Below are 15909 nucleotides of genomic sequence, written 5' to 3' on the forward strand. Positions count from 1 at the left end.
CAGCTATAGATTTGCTACATCTGTGGGAGGAAGTGAGTTCAGGACCTTCCCCCATCATCATCTCGGACTGCCCTTTCCAATTTGACTCTTCTTACAGTTTCCATAACTCTGTTGAATTTCCTTGTCTATTCATATTCCCTATCTTTTCCACTTTAGGCTAACATATTAATCATAATTATCTTAGATTCCCTATCTGAAAATTTCATCCATGCCATATCTAAATCTGGTTCTGCTGATTGTTTTGTCCCTTGATGATGGGTTTTAAAGGTTTTGCTTTGTATTTTGTACTTGATTACTTACTCCATCTAATGTATAGAACAGTAGATACTAAGGCAAATAGTATCTATTATTGGAAGTGACCCCCCTTCTTTTGCTAGGCCTGTAGAGGGTTGAGTCAATACAGCTGGAATTGAGCTAGGTTTGTCTTTTGTTGCTGCTATGTCTACTTTCCATGTCCCATGTTTTAAATTCTGCTGGATTTTTCTTGTGGTTAGGGTGGGAGTTGGTTTCCCAGAGACTTTTTCTCAATGTTCTGCTTCTCCCTTAAGTCTTCTCTTTGAGTTTGTTCTTCCGGGTGGGGGAGGGGTGTCTCTCCATGCTCTTGTCCCTTCCCCAACAGACTTGTGTTGCTTGTTACTTGTTACTTGGTGCTTGACAGGAGGGTGTGGAGGGTGGAGAGAGGCCAGAGGAACTGTCTTTCTGGTTCAGCCTCAGCCTCAGCCTTAGACTGTTCTAGGGGTCTCAGGGGTGGATGATCCTGCGGCTCACCTTGAGGTAGGAGACCTCTATTAGACTGGGGCTTACTTGTAACTTTATAAGCACTGAGTAACAAATTCATTTAATAGTATAACCCTATCTGTCCCCAAATAATAATTTATTGTTGGGTTCCTTTTGAAGACTAAAGGAGATGCTTTCTTCATTTGAGATGGATATGCTCCACTTCAGATTAATTCATCTGCTTATGACCCTTCTCAATCCAGTTTCAAAAGTAAAATGTTTCCTGGAATTTTTCAGATTGAGGGAATAAAACCAGCAGCATGCTCTGGATACAGCTAGAGATTTCTTACTCCCTAGTGATCATTCTTTTCACTTTCCACTAATAAAGTCTTTGAGAACTTTTTAAACATTTAATCCAGGGGATCCCTGGGTGGCTCAGCGGTTTAGTGCCTGCCTTCAGTACAGGGCGTGATCCTGGAGACCCGGGATCGAGTCCCACGTTGGGCTCCCTGCACGGAGACTGCTTCTCCCTCTGCCTGTGTCTCTGCCTCTGTGTCTCTCATGAATAAATAAATAAAATCTTTAAAAAAATATTTAATCCAATTTCAGTCCAGATTATCTGGATTTAAAAATTTTAGACCAACAATTCTCAAATTTTATCTTGCACCATCTCTTGGAGGGCTTGTTAAAGACCGTTGGGCCTCATCTTCAGGTTCTGATTCATCAGGTCTGGGGTGGGGCCCAAGAATTTGCATGTCTAATAAATTCCCAGGTGGTCCCAGGATGACAATTTAAACTCTGATGGAGATTTATACGTCTGTATGCATCTGAATTTAATCCCAAGAAGTTTAGCTCTATTAAGTAGCAGCCCTATAAAGCTAGCCACTTAGGCCATCCAGGAAAAAGGGATGCATGTTCAGATGTTGTTGAGTCCCTGTAGCATGCTATACAGTGTTTATGATGCATTGTATGTAATGCAGGTAGCTTGGGCTTTACAGGTAAGAAGGTAGTTATGTTGGCTTTCCTGATTTAAGCTTGCAAGAGAGCTAGATTTTTAAGACATTTGCCTCAGCACACCTGGAGTTTTAGACTTTTTAATCTACCAAGTGGAGAAAAAGGAATTGGTTACCCTTTTCCCGACCAAATGTATGGGACTGTTGTCAAGTTGCTTGTCTCACATGAAGAAAAAATCCTTTTCTGTTTTGATTTTTTTTGGCAAACTGTATCTGGTTTGTTTGCATGTGTCCTTTTCCTCAGCCTGGGTATATGTGTTATGATTGGACACATGATTTTTTTTTTTAAAGATTTTTATTTATTTATTCATGATAGTTACACAGAGAGAGACAGAGAGGCAGAGACACAGGCAGAGGGAGAAGCAGGCTCCATGCACCGGGAGCCCGACGTGGGATTCGATCCCAGAGCCTCCAGGATCGCGCCCCGGGCCAAAGGCAGGCGCCAAACCGCTGCGCCACCCAGGGATCCCTACATGATCTTTTAAACTATCACTGGTGTTACTCAAGGTTTGTTATCTCTGTGATCTCTAAGTATTAATATAGTATATCCACATTTTGGTTTCTCACAAGAGACTTTCCTTTTGTATTCTCTATTTCCATTTAGGAGATGGACAAATGATACTGTAATGTCATACATCTCAAAATACAGTCCCTCAACCAGCAGTATCAGCATCACCTGTTTAATTTGGTAGAAATGCAAATTCACCGGTCCCACTCAAAACCCTGAATACGGAATTAGATATAGGAGGGGGCTCAAATTGTGGCTGAACAAGCTCACCACGTGACTCATCTTTGAGAACCTCTGTTGTAGAAGAATGATTAAGCTAACCATTCCTAGGGCAAGAAAGATGGTTGAAATCACACACTGGGATTAAAGTAATGTGATCCTTCTTGGAGCTACGTCTTAGCAATTATAGAAGCACATCTTACATTCTAGGTTTTGCTCTTTTGAAAGCAGAAATGAGAAATGACCATTTGAACAGAAATACTACCAAACCCCTCTCTTCCCACAAATGAGGACAATGTACTAGGTGTACAGACCAATGGTAAAACTGATGAGAAAACTTTTGAGAACTGACCTAAAATATTCATTTTGCTCAAAGAACTGATGTGCTTCTTTTATATAGTATTGATGTTTATAATAATCCATTTTTCCATTTCTAACTTGGTTGTCAGGAGTCTCAGCAAATGTTTTACATTTAATTTTCCCCTTAGGAGACCTAAGTATAAGTTTTCTAGTATTCTTTTTTTTTTTTTTAAGGATTTTATTTATTCGAGAGAGAGAGAGAGAGAGAGAGAGGCAGAGACACAGGCAGAGGGAAAAGCAGGCTCCCTGCAGGAACCGTGACCAGGGACTCGATCCCGGGTCTCCAAGATCAGGCCCTGGGCTGAAGGCGGCCCTAAACCCATGAGCCACCAGGGCTGCCCTAATTATTTTTATTAATTCAAAATTTATAATCCAATATTTTAAAATAAAAACATAGTATTTGTGGCTTTTATTATAAAGAGCTACAAATTATTGTTGGCAAAAGGGCATAGATAAACTAGTTAAGGTTGTTGAAGAAGCAAGTCTATCATTCAGGGGCAAGGCTAGTGCAGTCTGTGGCCCATATATGTCTAAATGGAGTCCCTAATCTAGCTCTTAGTTGACTCTCTGATCTCTCCTACTCTTCTTGCTCACAGGGCTGGAAATTAGCCTGTTTGTCAGACACTTGAGAACATTGGCATCTCAAGGTCTTTGCTTTCCTTGGTCCCTCAGAAAATGCTCTTTTCTCAGATACCTGTGGTATTTTCCCCTTCTCCTTCTTCTAGTTTTGGCTCAAATGTCATTATTATTTTTTAATATTTTATTTTTAAAAGTAATCTCTATACCCACCATGGGGCTGGTACTTACAACCCTGAGATCAAGGGTCACATATTCTACTGAGTGAGCCAACCAGGTCCTCCTCATGTTACCTTCTCAGTGAGGCCTTTTCTAACCAGCTCTCCCTGAAATCTCTTACCTTACTGTTTTTTCCATAGAACCTAGCTTCTACCATAAGTGTATCTGCCTGTTTTCAACCTTTCCACTGTCTGAATGTAGCTTCTACAGGGCAACGATTTTATACTGTTGCCCGCTTTGCTTCTGAGTGTGTACCCACCACACAGGGCTCTATCTGGCATGTGAGTGCTAACACGAACTTGCTGAACGACTGAAACAAAGTGCAGGAATCAGAATGTTTACATTCAGTAGCTTAAAAAACTTAAAAAATCTAGAAGCCGGCTGAAATTTCTTCTTCCACAAAGTGTATGTATCACAATTTAATTATTTGGATTTACTCTTTCCTTTTTAAAAACATTCAGCCAACACCTACTATACGCAAGGCACTGGGTTAAATGCTGAGAACAAAAATGAAAGAGACCCTGTTCTTTCAAGGAGCTCATAGTAGAGTAAAATAAAAAAGAAACAGCCTAAAATTTTTTTCTCTAAACCACAAAACCAAGATATGTGTAGGATGTGGTACACAGAAAATAGTGAAATTTAGCTTGCCTTCCCTCTGTTTTTTCTATTTTCTGGTTGCAGTAAAGTAAGTATCAGACAGAGGTATGGTCCAGCATAGAGTGAGACACAGGACTGTAAATCTCAGACTAAAGAATAGATAAGGTAATAAAGCTTTTATGCAGAACATCGTAATGTTAAAAAATCAGTCAGATCTAAAGGCTGATAAACAACCGAGATGATCTCAGGATATTTTATGAGAAGCACCATGTACACTTTAAAGCATCCAAAATTAGTGATGATCCTGACATTCCAACAACTATAAATCTTAACGAGAACAAGAAATATTGAGTAGCAGTTATTATCAGCATTAAATCTTTTTTAACTAGCCCATACTTACCACCTGCCTCTTCTATGGCAAATAAATTTTATATCATATTTGTAAATCCTCTGCCACTTTCCCCATCTCTCCTTCTCTGGTACCAGCGACTGGGGTCCATAAATGGGTTAGATTCACACCACTAGAGTCAGTGTCCCTGGGATCTGTTGGCACAGGTATGGCATGGTTATAGAGGTGTACCTTTTCCTTCTTTGCAATGGTTGAAGAAGCCCTCTGAAATCCACCTTTTATGTATCTTTCTCCCTTTACTGATCCTAGAGCAAAAAATTAGGTGTACTTTTAGGTAACTTAGGTGTAACTTTTAGGTGTAACTTATGGTAACTGGGCAAGTCATTCCAAAATTTTGTTTTAATATATTCTAAGAAGAAACTATTAAATTTTAAAATTACTACAAGCTTCTTTGGGTCATGATCTCAGGGTCATGAGATGGAGTCCCACTTGGGGCTCTGTGCTCAGCAGGGGGTCTGCTTGCTTTTTCTCTCTTCTTTCCCCTCTGCACTCCCCCGCCCCCATCCTTCTCTAAAATAAATGGATAGATCTTAAAAAAAATGCTACAAGCTTCTTTGGAAATAAACAATTTTAGCAAAAATAAATTACATTCCAAAGTAAATTAGTACTTTTAGAAAGTCACAAATTAACTTCTTCAAAATAATAATTGTGACTTTGAGCATCTACTCACTAAACCCTAGGACGTATTCAAGGCATTTTGTAGAGATATGTCATTTACCTGAAGAAACCGAGCCTAAATGGTCAAGTGATTTGATCAGTATCATACGACCATAAAGTGGTAAAGCTGAGATTTACATCTAGATCTAATTGAATCCAAAGCTCTTCTTCAGTGTTTAAAAGCATAAAATAAGTAACAAATGAGAAAATCTTGCTGTAATGCCACTTAGGCCTATTTTAACTTCTGAGTACTTTCTTTTGGGCTGAGATCATTATCTAGGAGTTAACATAAATATAATTTTTATGTTCTATACTGACATTCCAAAAGTTTTCACTGGGGAGAAAAACTTGCTGCTAAAACCATGGCATTATCAATATTGCCTGTCTTACTTGGGAATAAAAAAGTGGGATTGAAACTCTGATAACCAATTAAAAATGTCTATTTTTAAAAAAGATTTTGTTAATTCATGACAGATACACACACACACACACAGAGAAAGAGAGAGAGATGTAGACACAGGCAGAGGGAGAAGCAGGCTCCATGTAGGGATGTAGGGAACCTGATGTGGGACTTGATACTGGGTCTCCAGGATCACGCCCTGGGCTGAAGGCAGGCACGCTAAACCGTTGAGCCACTGGGGCTGCCCAAAAATGTCTATTTTTTTTTTAAGAATGCAGAAGCCCTTTTGCATGTGGGTAGTGAAAATATTTTTAAAGAACTTTATGATGGTGTACCCAGATAGTGAGAATTTGCATCAGGGAATCAACTAGCTGCTTGAGCATTAAAGCATTCATCTAAAAAGAAAATCACATTGTAGGGCAAAATGGTTTAGTAATAAGTTCTGAGGAGAGAAGGAGAAATTTAGTGAGTGTGGGGGTGGGGATGTAGAATTAAAGAATGCACAAAAAAAAAATCAAGAAATGCTATCCTTATTTTAAGCCGAGGCATATAAAATAGGCTCATAGATAATTTATGCAATTTCATCCAAATAGACCATCCAACTAACTGATATAGTAGAAAAAGCCCTGGATTAAGGGATGGGAAAAACAATGACAATCACAACCAAGTTTGGGTAAGAGCTCCACTGTGTATTAGGCTTGCAACGTAAAATCAGTTAATAATCTATACATCTCAGGTTTCTCACCTTTAAGTTGGAGATGGGACTTTATTTACCCAGTCTGTTGTACAGATCAAATGAAATATCCTACTGAAATGGATCTGTATCAAATCAGATCTCTAAGAAAAGCGGAGGGTGAGGAAGGGGAGAGAACGTAAATTTCTTCCTTTTTCGACTACCAGTCTCCCAGTCATAAAAGCACAAGGTACAGGCCCTATTAGCTGTATATTATTCAGGACAAAATCTACCAATATTGATAATTTAAGATTTCCCCCTTCTTTTTCATTAGCCTTTTAAAATGAAAACCTAGTCAATTTTTGTAACATATATTTATTGGAATTCAAGTAGTGACAAGTTGTGACAGCCTGGCTCAAAAAAGCTTAAACTTTAAAACACTTGTAATAAAATTTCAAGTTATAGTCATAATTTATGTTACCTTATTATAAGAATCTTAAACTTCTGACTCTAATAGAGCTTTTAAAGTTCTTCTTTGTAATCTGGTCATTTTGTAGTCAAGGTACAGAAATATGACACTCTGTGTCACTTACCTCCAACAAAGAGCAATCTGTTGTTTAGATAGCACTTAACCTCAGAGAGCTTTTCCAAAATGGAAAGAAAGTCAAGAAATGTATTTAGTTAGAGGTATGTAATAAAATAGGAAAAACAGTTTCATTCTGTACCCAATTCTTTTTGGGTCGTACATTACACCTGTTGTATATGCACACTCACTCACAGAGATCGCACACATACGGTATACAACATGGACATCACAGAAAAGATGGCCAGTCAGCCTTCATCTTTGCAGCCAAGGGTTTTCATTAGTGGGTAGTTAATAATTGTTATTGGGGTCTGCTCTGTATTCTGCTTATAATTACAAAGTAAAGGACAAACTATGGGTTTATTATGTCCTATGGGAAATACATAGTCCTAGTCTGGAGAGAATTTGGCCTCCTGGATTATTTTCTTACAACAGACTCTGTGAGTCATGACTGTTTCATTTCAGACTGGCCAGGAAAGACTAAGTGATAATAAACCTTTAATCAGAAGAGTAAGATAGCCTAATGGACTGATGAATATCTACTTTTTATATGAATACTCTTCAACACGGTTCTATTGCTGCTTTTCATTTGGCTTTCAAGTATTGACAAGTGAAATTCTTTTATGGAGGACAAATAGCAGTAATATCTTTCAATCCGTGAGCATGCATTGGGTAAAGTACTGGAAATAGAACAGAATTCTATCCTTACTGTATTTAAACATAGGCTTACTACAAGTCTTCAACCAAAGTTCCAAACTGAAAAGTGCCTCCTATGATAGTTATATTCAGTTACGTATGTGTAGGTAGATCGGGGATTGGACTTTGGACAAACCTAGGTCGAAGAATGATCTAATGTCTTATATCTAAATGTAGTATTATCTTTATATGTATTCCCAAACCCATGTTTGCAGCTAAGAAAAAGCACAGGTTTAATTTAGAAACCACAAAAAAAAAAAAAAAAAAAAAAAAAAAAATTTAGAAACCACAAAATGTTTATGTAAATGAAATCTTGTGCTACAAAGCGACTATCTTAAGACTCACTGTTATTATTTTTTTACCCACTTATTATCATAAAAAAACTAGTTCTCAGATTCTGCATACAGACAGCTTTATGTAAAATATATAAACATTTGTCCAAATTGGTACACAGATTGCATAAATATGGCAATTAAGATTGCATTTACAGATGTGCATGTACAATGTTGTGCAAATTATCACAATATTACAATTTCAAAAATTATTCAAATTGGAATCCAAGTAGAGCAGTTAGTGAAAAAATACCCATGCAGAATTTAAATATCTCAGAACAAAATTTAAATGTCTTCAGTAAAAGGTCACACATTTAAAATAGTTTTATTCATTTTATTTGTATATGTCAAAATACATTTTTATTTCCAAAATAGTGGGTTTTGCAACTAGTTTCATGCAGAAACAAGGTCTGCTCAATACTACCAATAAAATCAATATAGCACAGTAGCTGTTCAGTTTTAGATACAAAGAATAAATAACCTAAATACAAAACACTAAAATATTAGAAACATGTATTTAATCATTCTTCACAGGCATCCAAACTTCACAAATATAATCCTTAGCATGCCTAACTGTTGTGCAACCAGTATATGTTGCAGTCACTCAAACGGATCAATTATCTGTATATTTTACGTCCACATAAGACCCTGGAAATTCTCTCTATTCAGACCCACCATTCATACAGTTACCAAAAATAAAATTCCCATAACTATCCTTGTACCTTTAAAAATCAAGAATCCTGAGCTTGGTAGTAAGAGCATAACCTTATATCTTCATAAAACCAATCAAGAGAGAGAGGACTTAAAATCCTGCTTACCAAAACACCCTTTCCCAGCCCCAAAGTAATCTAAAATAGGCAGTAGAACACAATGACCTTTTAAAATGAAGGGGTACAAATTCACATTTAATATAGTATACAATACAATCAATAATACAATTAGCTACTATAAGCTTTACAATGTACAATTTATTCAAATGGCTGAACTGTTCAGTGGTTAAGGAGACAGTTATGTGCCAGAAAGATGTAATATTTTTTGCATGGTTTGATGAAAATATAAAAGCTATTTGTCCAAATAAAAGCCATCTTCACTATGTACTTGGTTTTGCTTTTTTTTTTCTTTTTTCTTTAAAAAGGCCACTGAAATGTATAAAATGGTTTGAACATGATGGTGGTATCAAAGTCAATGCCTCTTCACATGGCAATAACAGTGCATTTAACATTAACTCACGGGTTAAGTCTGCAAATGATTTCATAGCATTACTTTGGCTAGCACAACAGTTTTAGACAGCACTCAGATAAATATCGGTATGTGAAATGTGAAGCAATTATCTTATGCAAATTTAATTGTGGTTGAATACTATCAAATGAAAACTGGAAATAAAAGTAAAAAGCACTTTACAGTAGAAAACTTTTGTAAAGATAGGGCTCCATTGTAATGTGTTACTTTTAAAGTCTTTTTATCACATTGTTAGCAAATTTTGTTTTTAACACTATTTTGGAGTAGCCTACTTTGCATTAACAGACGTTTGAAATAAGAAAATAGTCAAGCATGCCATGTGGTGGTCTAAAAATCAAAACAATACACTTATTTATATATACAGCATCACTCAGTACCTGCTAAAATGAATGTGAAGATTACAGAATCTAACATCTTATACTACAATAATAAAAAACAAACAAAAACAAAAAAGTGACCAATGAAGGCAGAAAAAAGGACTTAAAAGATTCTAATCTCAATTGACTTTAAAGCATTCATATAAGAAATAAATGCATATTGCACAAACAGTGAAAGCAAATGTTCCACCAAGCAATTCAGTTCCAGGTGGAAGACAACACAGCATGAGCCTAATACAGGACAATGTTATCAGAAGAACAAGTGTGTTCCTTTCTGTAAATGAGAAAGTTGTGAGAACATAAAAGAGTCTGCCACATGAAGAGTTAGAAGGAAAAAAATACAAACCCAAACTTAGATGTAAAGCAAAAAAATTAAATATCGAAAAACTGGAAACTGTGGCACATCAGAAACTGTTGAATAACTGTCTTCTGTGAGAGCTGAAAGTTTTTGTCGACACAAAAGTATTTATGTACAACTAAGGCTTACTGGTTAAATATCTGAGGCATATCTGGCCTTGAACACTTTCCTTATATGCTGGAGCTGTAAACAAGTTTTCTCAGTCATTAAAAAAAAAAATCTTCTCAGCAGCTGCATTAACATGAAACAATGGTCTTGATACAAGAAAAAAAAAAAACAGAAAATTAAACAAAACAAAATTCCTAGATAAGAGGGCATTTGGCAGGATATCCGAAAATGACAGTCTCCAAGGATTCCTCCCAGGCTTCCAGTGACTGTCAGTTATGGTCCACTGGGTTGCTAATATGTGCAATTCTGTTATTTGCTGCTTTTTATTTGGAAAGTTTGCTTATAACTCTAATCAAGGCCCCATTTTCATCCTTTAGCCTCTGGTTGTCTGCTTTTAGGTCTGGTAACATCTGTGAGGGGAAAAAGAAAAGTTTTATTTCAATTAGAAGATACAATGTTACTCTTAATAAATTTTGTTTTCACCACAAGACACATGAACAAGCTCTGTCAGTTATATAAATTTCTAGTGGCTAAAACATATATGAAAGAAGAAAAAACTTGATTTGTGAAGCTAATTAGTTTAATAAATGATGGAATTAAAAGTTTATTCTTCCAAAGTTATCAATTGAAATGTACTAAATCACTTGCTATTATGACTCACAAGCACACCATATTAGAGCAGCCAAGAAAATGAAGCCTGTTTTTGTTAGGATAGGCTCTCAAAGGGAGTTCCTCTTAGACTTCCTGTCGGCACCTAAACCGAGGTCTTTTACTTTATTTACATCGGACCTCAAACCATCGTACTTACTATTATTCCACAAGAAAACCAGCCTATTTGGCAAAGTTTTGATTTGTTCTAAATTATTAAAATCCCTTAAAGGATTCACCTGTAGTCCCAAGTTTAAGCGTGTAGTACAACGTCTGATCCAAGAAAGGTGCTCATTAAATTACAGTAATTACTACTATTAAAATAGTATAAAGTATAAGTCAAAGTAGTCAGTCTGTATTTATGAAAATATCTAAGCCTTGAAAAAAACCACCGGTATTTGGAGCAAACAGAAAAACAGAAGGAGGGGGTGGAAATGTTATCAGTAAACTGGATTTTCCACTAAGAACAAATTAAATTATATGTGCTCTGCCAGATTTGCTAGGAAGCGGAACAGCTTATATTTTGGACATTAAAACATACTTTCCAAAGATTCCAAAATCTTTCTTTAGCTATCAAAATGTATTAGATGAAAAATCAGATAAAAGTAGAACTTCTACTTGGCAAAATTACCTTAAGCAAAATCTTTATCAAGAGTTTATGTGGAACCAATCAATTCTTGTGTTCACAATGTATGGATATAAAATACAGTAATCTCAAGTTTTTATATTAGGATACCTCTGTAATAAAGAACTAAGTGAATATTAACTACAGTGGTTCTGATAGAAAATGACATTATTTTGAAAAACTGATAAAGCATGCTTAATCTTCAGTTTCAACATATTAATTATATATAAAATGTTATACTGCTTATGCTCCATTTTCTTTCTAGTAAAGAACTTAAGTCATATTTTTAGTCCTTAAAGTATCTGTAGAGCCAAGAATGTGCACAAGCTTTGTAAAAGTGCAGACAAATCTTTAAATCCCTAAATCATCTCCTAAATTTATTGTAGTTTATCAGTCAGAATATACAATTAGTGACACTTTCTAACATTCTGAGAAGCCATGCATAATTAACAGTTATATGATAAGCTTCAGACACAATGGCATTAATTTGTAAAAGTGAGCTTAAGACACGCTTACTAATACAAAAACACCTGCCTGGCTCTACCAAGAAGAAATGATGAAACTATAAATTATAGGTTCACAGACTGCAGTTGCCTACAGAACCCTGAGCGCTTGGCTACCACTCTTGTCAAGGCCCTATTCTCAGTCAGCAGTCGCTCATTTAACTCTCTCAGAGTTTGAATTTGCTTTATTTGGTGCAGGTTCTGCAGGAATTGAAACATAAAGAAATAGAAAATAAAAAAATAAGAAAATGGAAAAGAGTACAATAAAAACACAAAGAATCACAGATAATGAATACAAGAAGAAAAAAATTAAGAGTCTTGACTATAAGGATATTCCATGAGTTTTACAAAGTAAACAGTGCAGTCCTAAAGTTCCATATCAAACAAAATACATACACAAAATCCAAAGAATTTGCCTCCAAAGCCATTCAATAATAATGTTCTAATAAGGAACCAATTTCAGTAATATAATAATTAAATCCTGAAATTCTATGGGCACACCTTCCTATGTACCAGATCATTAATACATAATGTGATAAAGATATTTTATGCAAGATAATATGATAAAAGGTAATCAATTAACTATGCTATTTTTCCCCCCCAGCAAAGAGTGTCCCTTCCAACATTCAAAACAAATAGTTACTTCTACAGGTAATTTAGAGTTAAACAAAACATAGCTCTGCTAGTCCACCACTCTAATGTCCTTTATTTTCAAAAGAAAACATATTTGTATTGAAACCCCCTCCACCATTTACTCTCTAGGAAACAGAGTATGTGAAATGCAAAGAATAATAAATCCCAAATCTTATAGTTATTATTGTCTAATTTCTTTGATACCTGAACACCAAAAGACCCATAAAAACTATCAATTAACAAAATGATCTGAATTATAAATGTTTTCCTAACTCACATAAAACTTGGATTTAGGAAGAGAAGCACAAAATATAGATAACCCATAAATTACATAATCAGGATTGAGAACAATTAATGTAAACAATTAATGTAAACCTATAATAGTACTGAAAAACTTGAAACTCATAAACAGCACTATTTCTCGTAACTAGTAGCATGGTTTACTTACTTTGAGTTCTTCTTCCATTTCAGATATTCTTCTTTCTAGAGCTCTTCGTTCCTAGATCAATTTAAGGTACTGATATTAATCACATAATTATATTCTTAATTTTCTTCTAAATTGTGAAATAGTGACACTTTAGAGTCAAAAATCAAATCAGGAGCGTGTGGAAAAAGATGTGATGCCAGTGATGTGTAAAGAGCCAAATTTTGAGATAAATAATTACGAAGATTATTATTTTTATTAATTTCTATAAGCTCTTTCTTTAAAGCTTTGACTTTCTGGTAGCTTGGTACATAACATGTTGATACTATTTTTTTAGTTCAATTAAACTTAGGAATAGAATAAATCAATATTCAAGACTGAGGATTATATAGAAAAGAAAAAAAAACACACATAGATGCAATTATTCTACAGTGACAGAAGCAGAAATGCAGGAAGCAAACATGCCTAAAATATGTGTACTTTAAAATTTCAAAAGGATCTAAGACCTTCACCTACAATGTATACTAGCCATTATTTATCCAATTGACTTTTACAGTTTTGTATTTAGGTTGACATTGTGTGCAGCATTAACGCAGTGAATCTAAGGAAGAAGCAACTGCAGCACTTATTTTAAAGTACCTCCTTCCAAAGAGTGATAGGCAAAGGCAACATACACTACTGCAGTGTCTGGTTTTATTCTCCCTTAAATAAGAAGCATTCTAGAGTGTTATGCAGAAAGCAAGCAGCGGTAATTAATGTGCTGTAAAACTTTGGTTAGGTCATACCGCCCAGAAGATACTGACTCTTGCCGGTCACCTTTCAGATACAAACCATTTAAATTTAGTTTAATCACTATGAATCTCCAAGACATTCTTTCCCAGATTAATAATTGATGTTGATATTTAGTAAAGCAGTATATTTACTGTAAATGTTAATGTTTTTAGATTATGTGATGTAAAAAGTAGATGGAATCCTATGCACAGACGTTTAAGTATCATGTTACTGTTGATAGCTTGTTTAAACACGATTATATAGACAAAACCATTATTTTCTATGAACAGAACTTTCTCCTAGTTAATAATACAGCCATGACTAATTCATAAAAAACACTATATTTCCCCAACAGTGGGATATATAATGTTATATGTGATCTTCATAACTTGGTGAAATCTCATAAATAGCATACTTTCCTTCAGCCTCATCATCAATTTTATTAGGTACCTTTAAGATTTTTTTTTTAATTTTTATTTATTTATGATAGTCACAGAGAGAGAGAGAGAGAGAGAGAGAGAGGGAGGCAGAGACACAGGCAGAGGGAGAAGCAGGCTCCATGCACCGGGAGCCCGACATGGGATTCGATCCCAGGTCTCCAGGATCGCGCCCTGGGCCAAAGGCAGGCGCTAAACCGCTGCGTCACCCAGGGATCCCTACCTTTAAGATTTTAACTACTTTCTGGTAAAGCAAGACAAGCTGTCATGTCACCAAATCAGCAACTATAAAGTTGTATGGGATTTCTTCTGTTTGACAAACTTTTTAACATCAAAAAATATGGTTAAGAGAAAATACATGTAAAGTGCTTAGCCCAGTGCCTGACTGGTACATTAGAGTGCTGAATAAATGTTAGCAGTTATTATTAAAACTATGATTACTAATGACTTTAAATTGAAAGTGAATTAGCTACTTTGTAATTTATCTGCATTTGACAGGCAGACAAAGGAGGTCAGGTGACAATGTCAGAGTATGAAGATGTGTATCGTGTGCACAAGCCTAGAAGAAAGAAGGACAGACATCATTTCTCTTTTTTTTTCTTCGGTCAAAAAGGTAAATTCGCTATTTTTATAATGGAATGGAAGAAAATGTTTTATCAACTGCTCCTGATTATTTATTCTTTGACCTAGCTACCCGGGATGTACTTTCTTCTCTGGCTGAAGCCTTGTAGGTGTAGCCACTGCTCACTTAGACTAAGAGACACTCCTTTCTTTAAAGTTTGATCATTTATACATTCTCAACTGCTCACTAAACTTGTAGAGTTATTCCTATGGCCACTGGCAGACCTCTGAGCAATAACAATAATAAAGAAACACAAGTGAATATATCATAGTCAGGTAAAAAATTATAGAAAGATATAAAAGAGCAAAAGGCTTTTCTAGTAATCATTTTTTTTGTTTAAAATATCCTATTTAAAAAAATATCCTATTTAAGTTAAATATTCAAATTCAAAATTAAACAAAGTTATCATTAGTTTTAAAAAGATTTTGAGAACTTGATATCCTTAGAATCTTTACAAACTTTAAGAATGTATTTAAATTTTCCAAAGAGTTAAACTAAATGAATGTATGATCAAAATATTTTAAGTATACCACCACAGGAAACCAAAGAGAGATAAGGAAACCAAAGAGAGATAAATGGCATTTCAAAAACATCAGATTCACTATTCACAATGTGTACATTTCAGAATCAAGGCAAAGATTTTTTTTTAATCTGTTAAAAGAATAACATGGTAAATTTAAGTCTTATTACCTAGACAGGTAATTTCATGCCTAGAGAGATCCTACAGAACTGTAAAGAAGCTAAGCCAGAAAACATTCATAATTAATATTAATTTATACTAACAAAAACTACCAACCATAAAAACAATACTAAAGGACAATAAAAAGATCTTTTATTGCTTACGTAAATTAAAGGGGGAAAATGATATTCAATAAAATGGACACTTACCCTTTTTTCCATTTCTAATAGTGACCTATCAGCAAACCTTTCTTGTCTCTGTAACAAAGTAACAAATATAAAAGGGATGTAAGTGCAATAAAGGTGGAAGGAGGAGGAGGAGGACCACAGTATCTCCTCTAGTGGTCTTCAAATAAATAACAATATTCACAGAGTATAAATAAAGTATTCACAGGTATAAATAAAGGAAAAACAATTTTGTATTGAAACAATAAAGAGTTAAAGGAAAAAAAAAGAGTTAAAGGAATACTTAGAAATAGAATGGTCTCTACATTTCTCATGGCATACCCGTTACTTTTCCTCAGGTT

General features: G+C 35.1%; 1 protein-coding gene across 7 annotated transcripts in view; it reads right to left on the reverse strand.

Annotated features, from left to right (window-relative positions):
• Nucleotides 1-8022: 8022 nt before the first annotated feature.
• Nucleotides 8023-15909, reverse strand: part of PPP1R12A (protein phosphatase 1 regulatory subunit 12A) — a 139454-nt gene continuing 131567 nt past the window's right edge. For 3 of the 7 annotated variants that reach the window (XM_072772888.1, XM_072772882.1, XM_072772889.1), the window contains 4 exons: nt 15593-15640; nt 12899-12949; nt 11849-12018; nt 8023-10451 (listed from right to left, as the gene is read on the reverse strand). In XM_072772888.1, the coding sequence (XP_072628989.1) occupies nt 11884-12018; nt 12899-12949; nt 15593-15640 (234 nt within the window). In that variant the 3' untranslated portion in view covers nt 8023-10451; nt 11849-11883. Of the gene's footprint in view, nt 10452-11848; nt 12019-12898; nt 12950-13659; nt 13691-15592; nt 15641-15909 lie in introns of those variants that run through there. The other 4 variants (XM_072772887.1, XM_072772884.1, XM_072772885.1 and 1 more) reach the window with 4 other exon arrangements.

The sequence above is a fragment of the Canis lupus genome, chromosome 13 (genome assembly GCF_048164855.1).
Source record: "Canis lupus baileyi chromosome 13, mCanLup2.hap1, whole genome shotgun sequence".
Classification (NCBI taxonomy): Eukaryota; Metazoa; Chordata; class Mammalia; order Carnivora; family Canidae; genus Canis; species Canis lupus.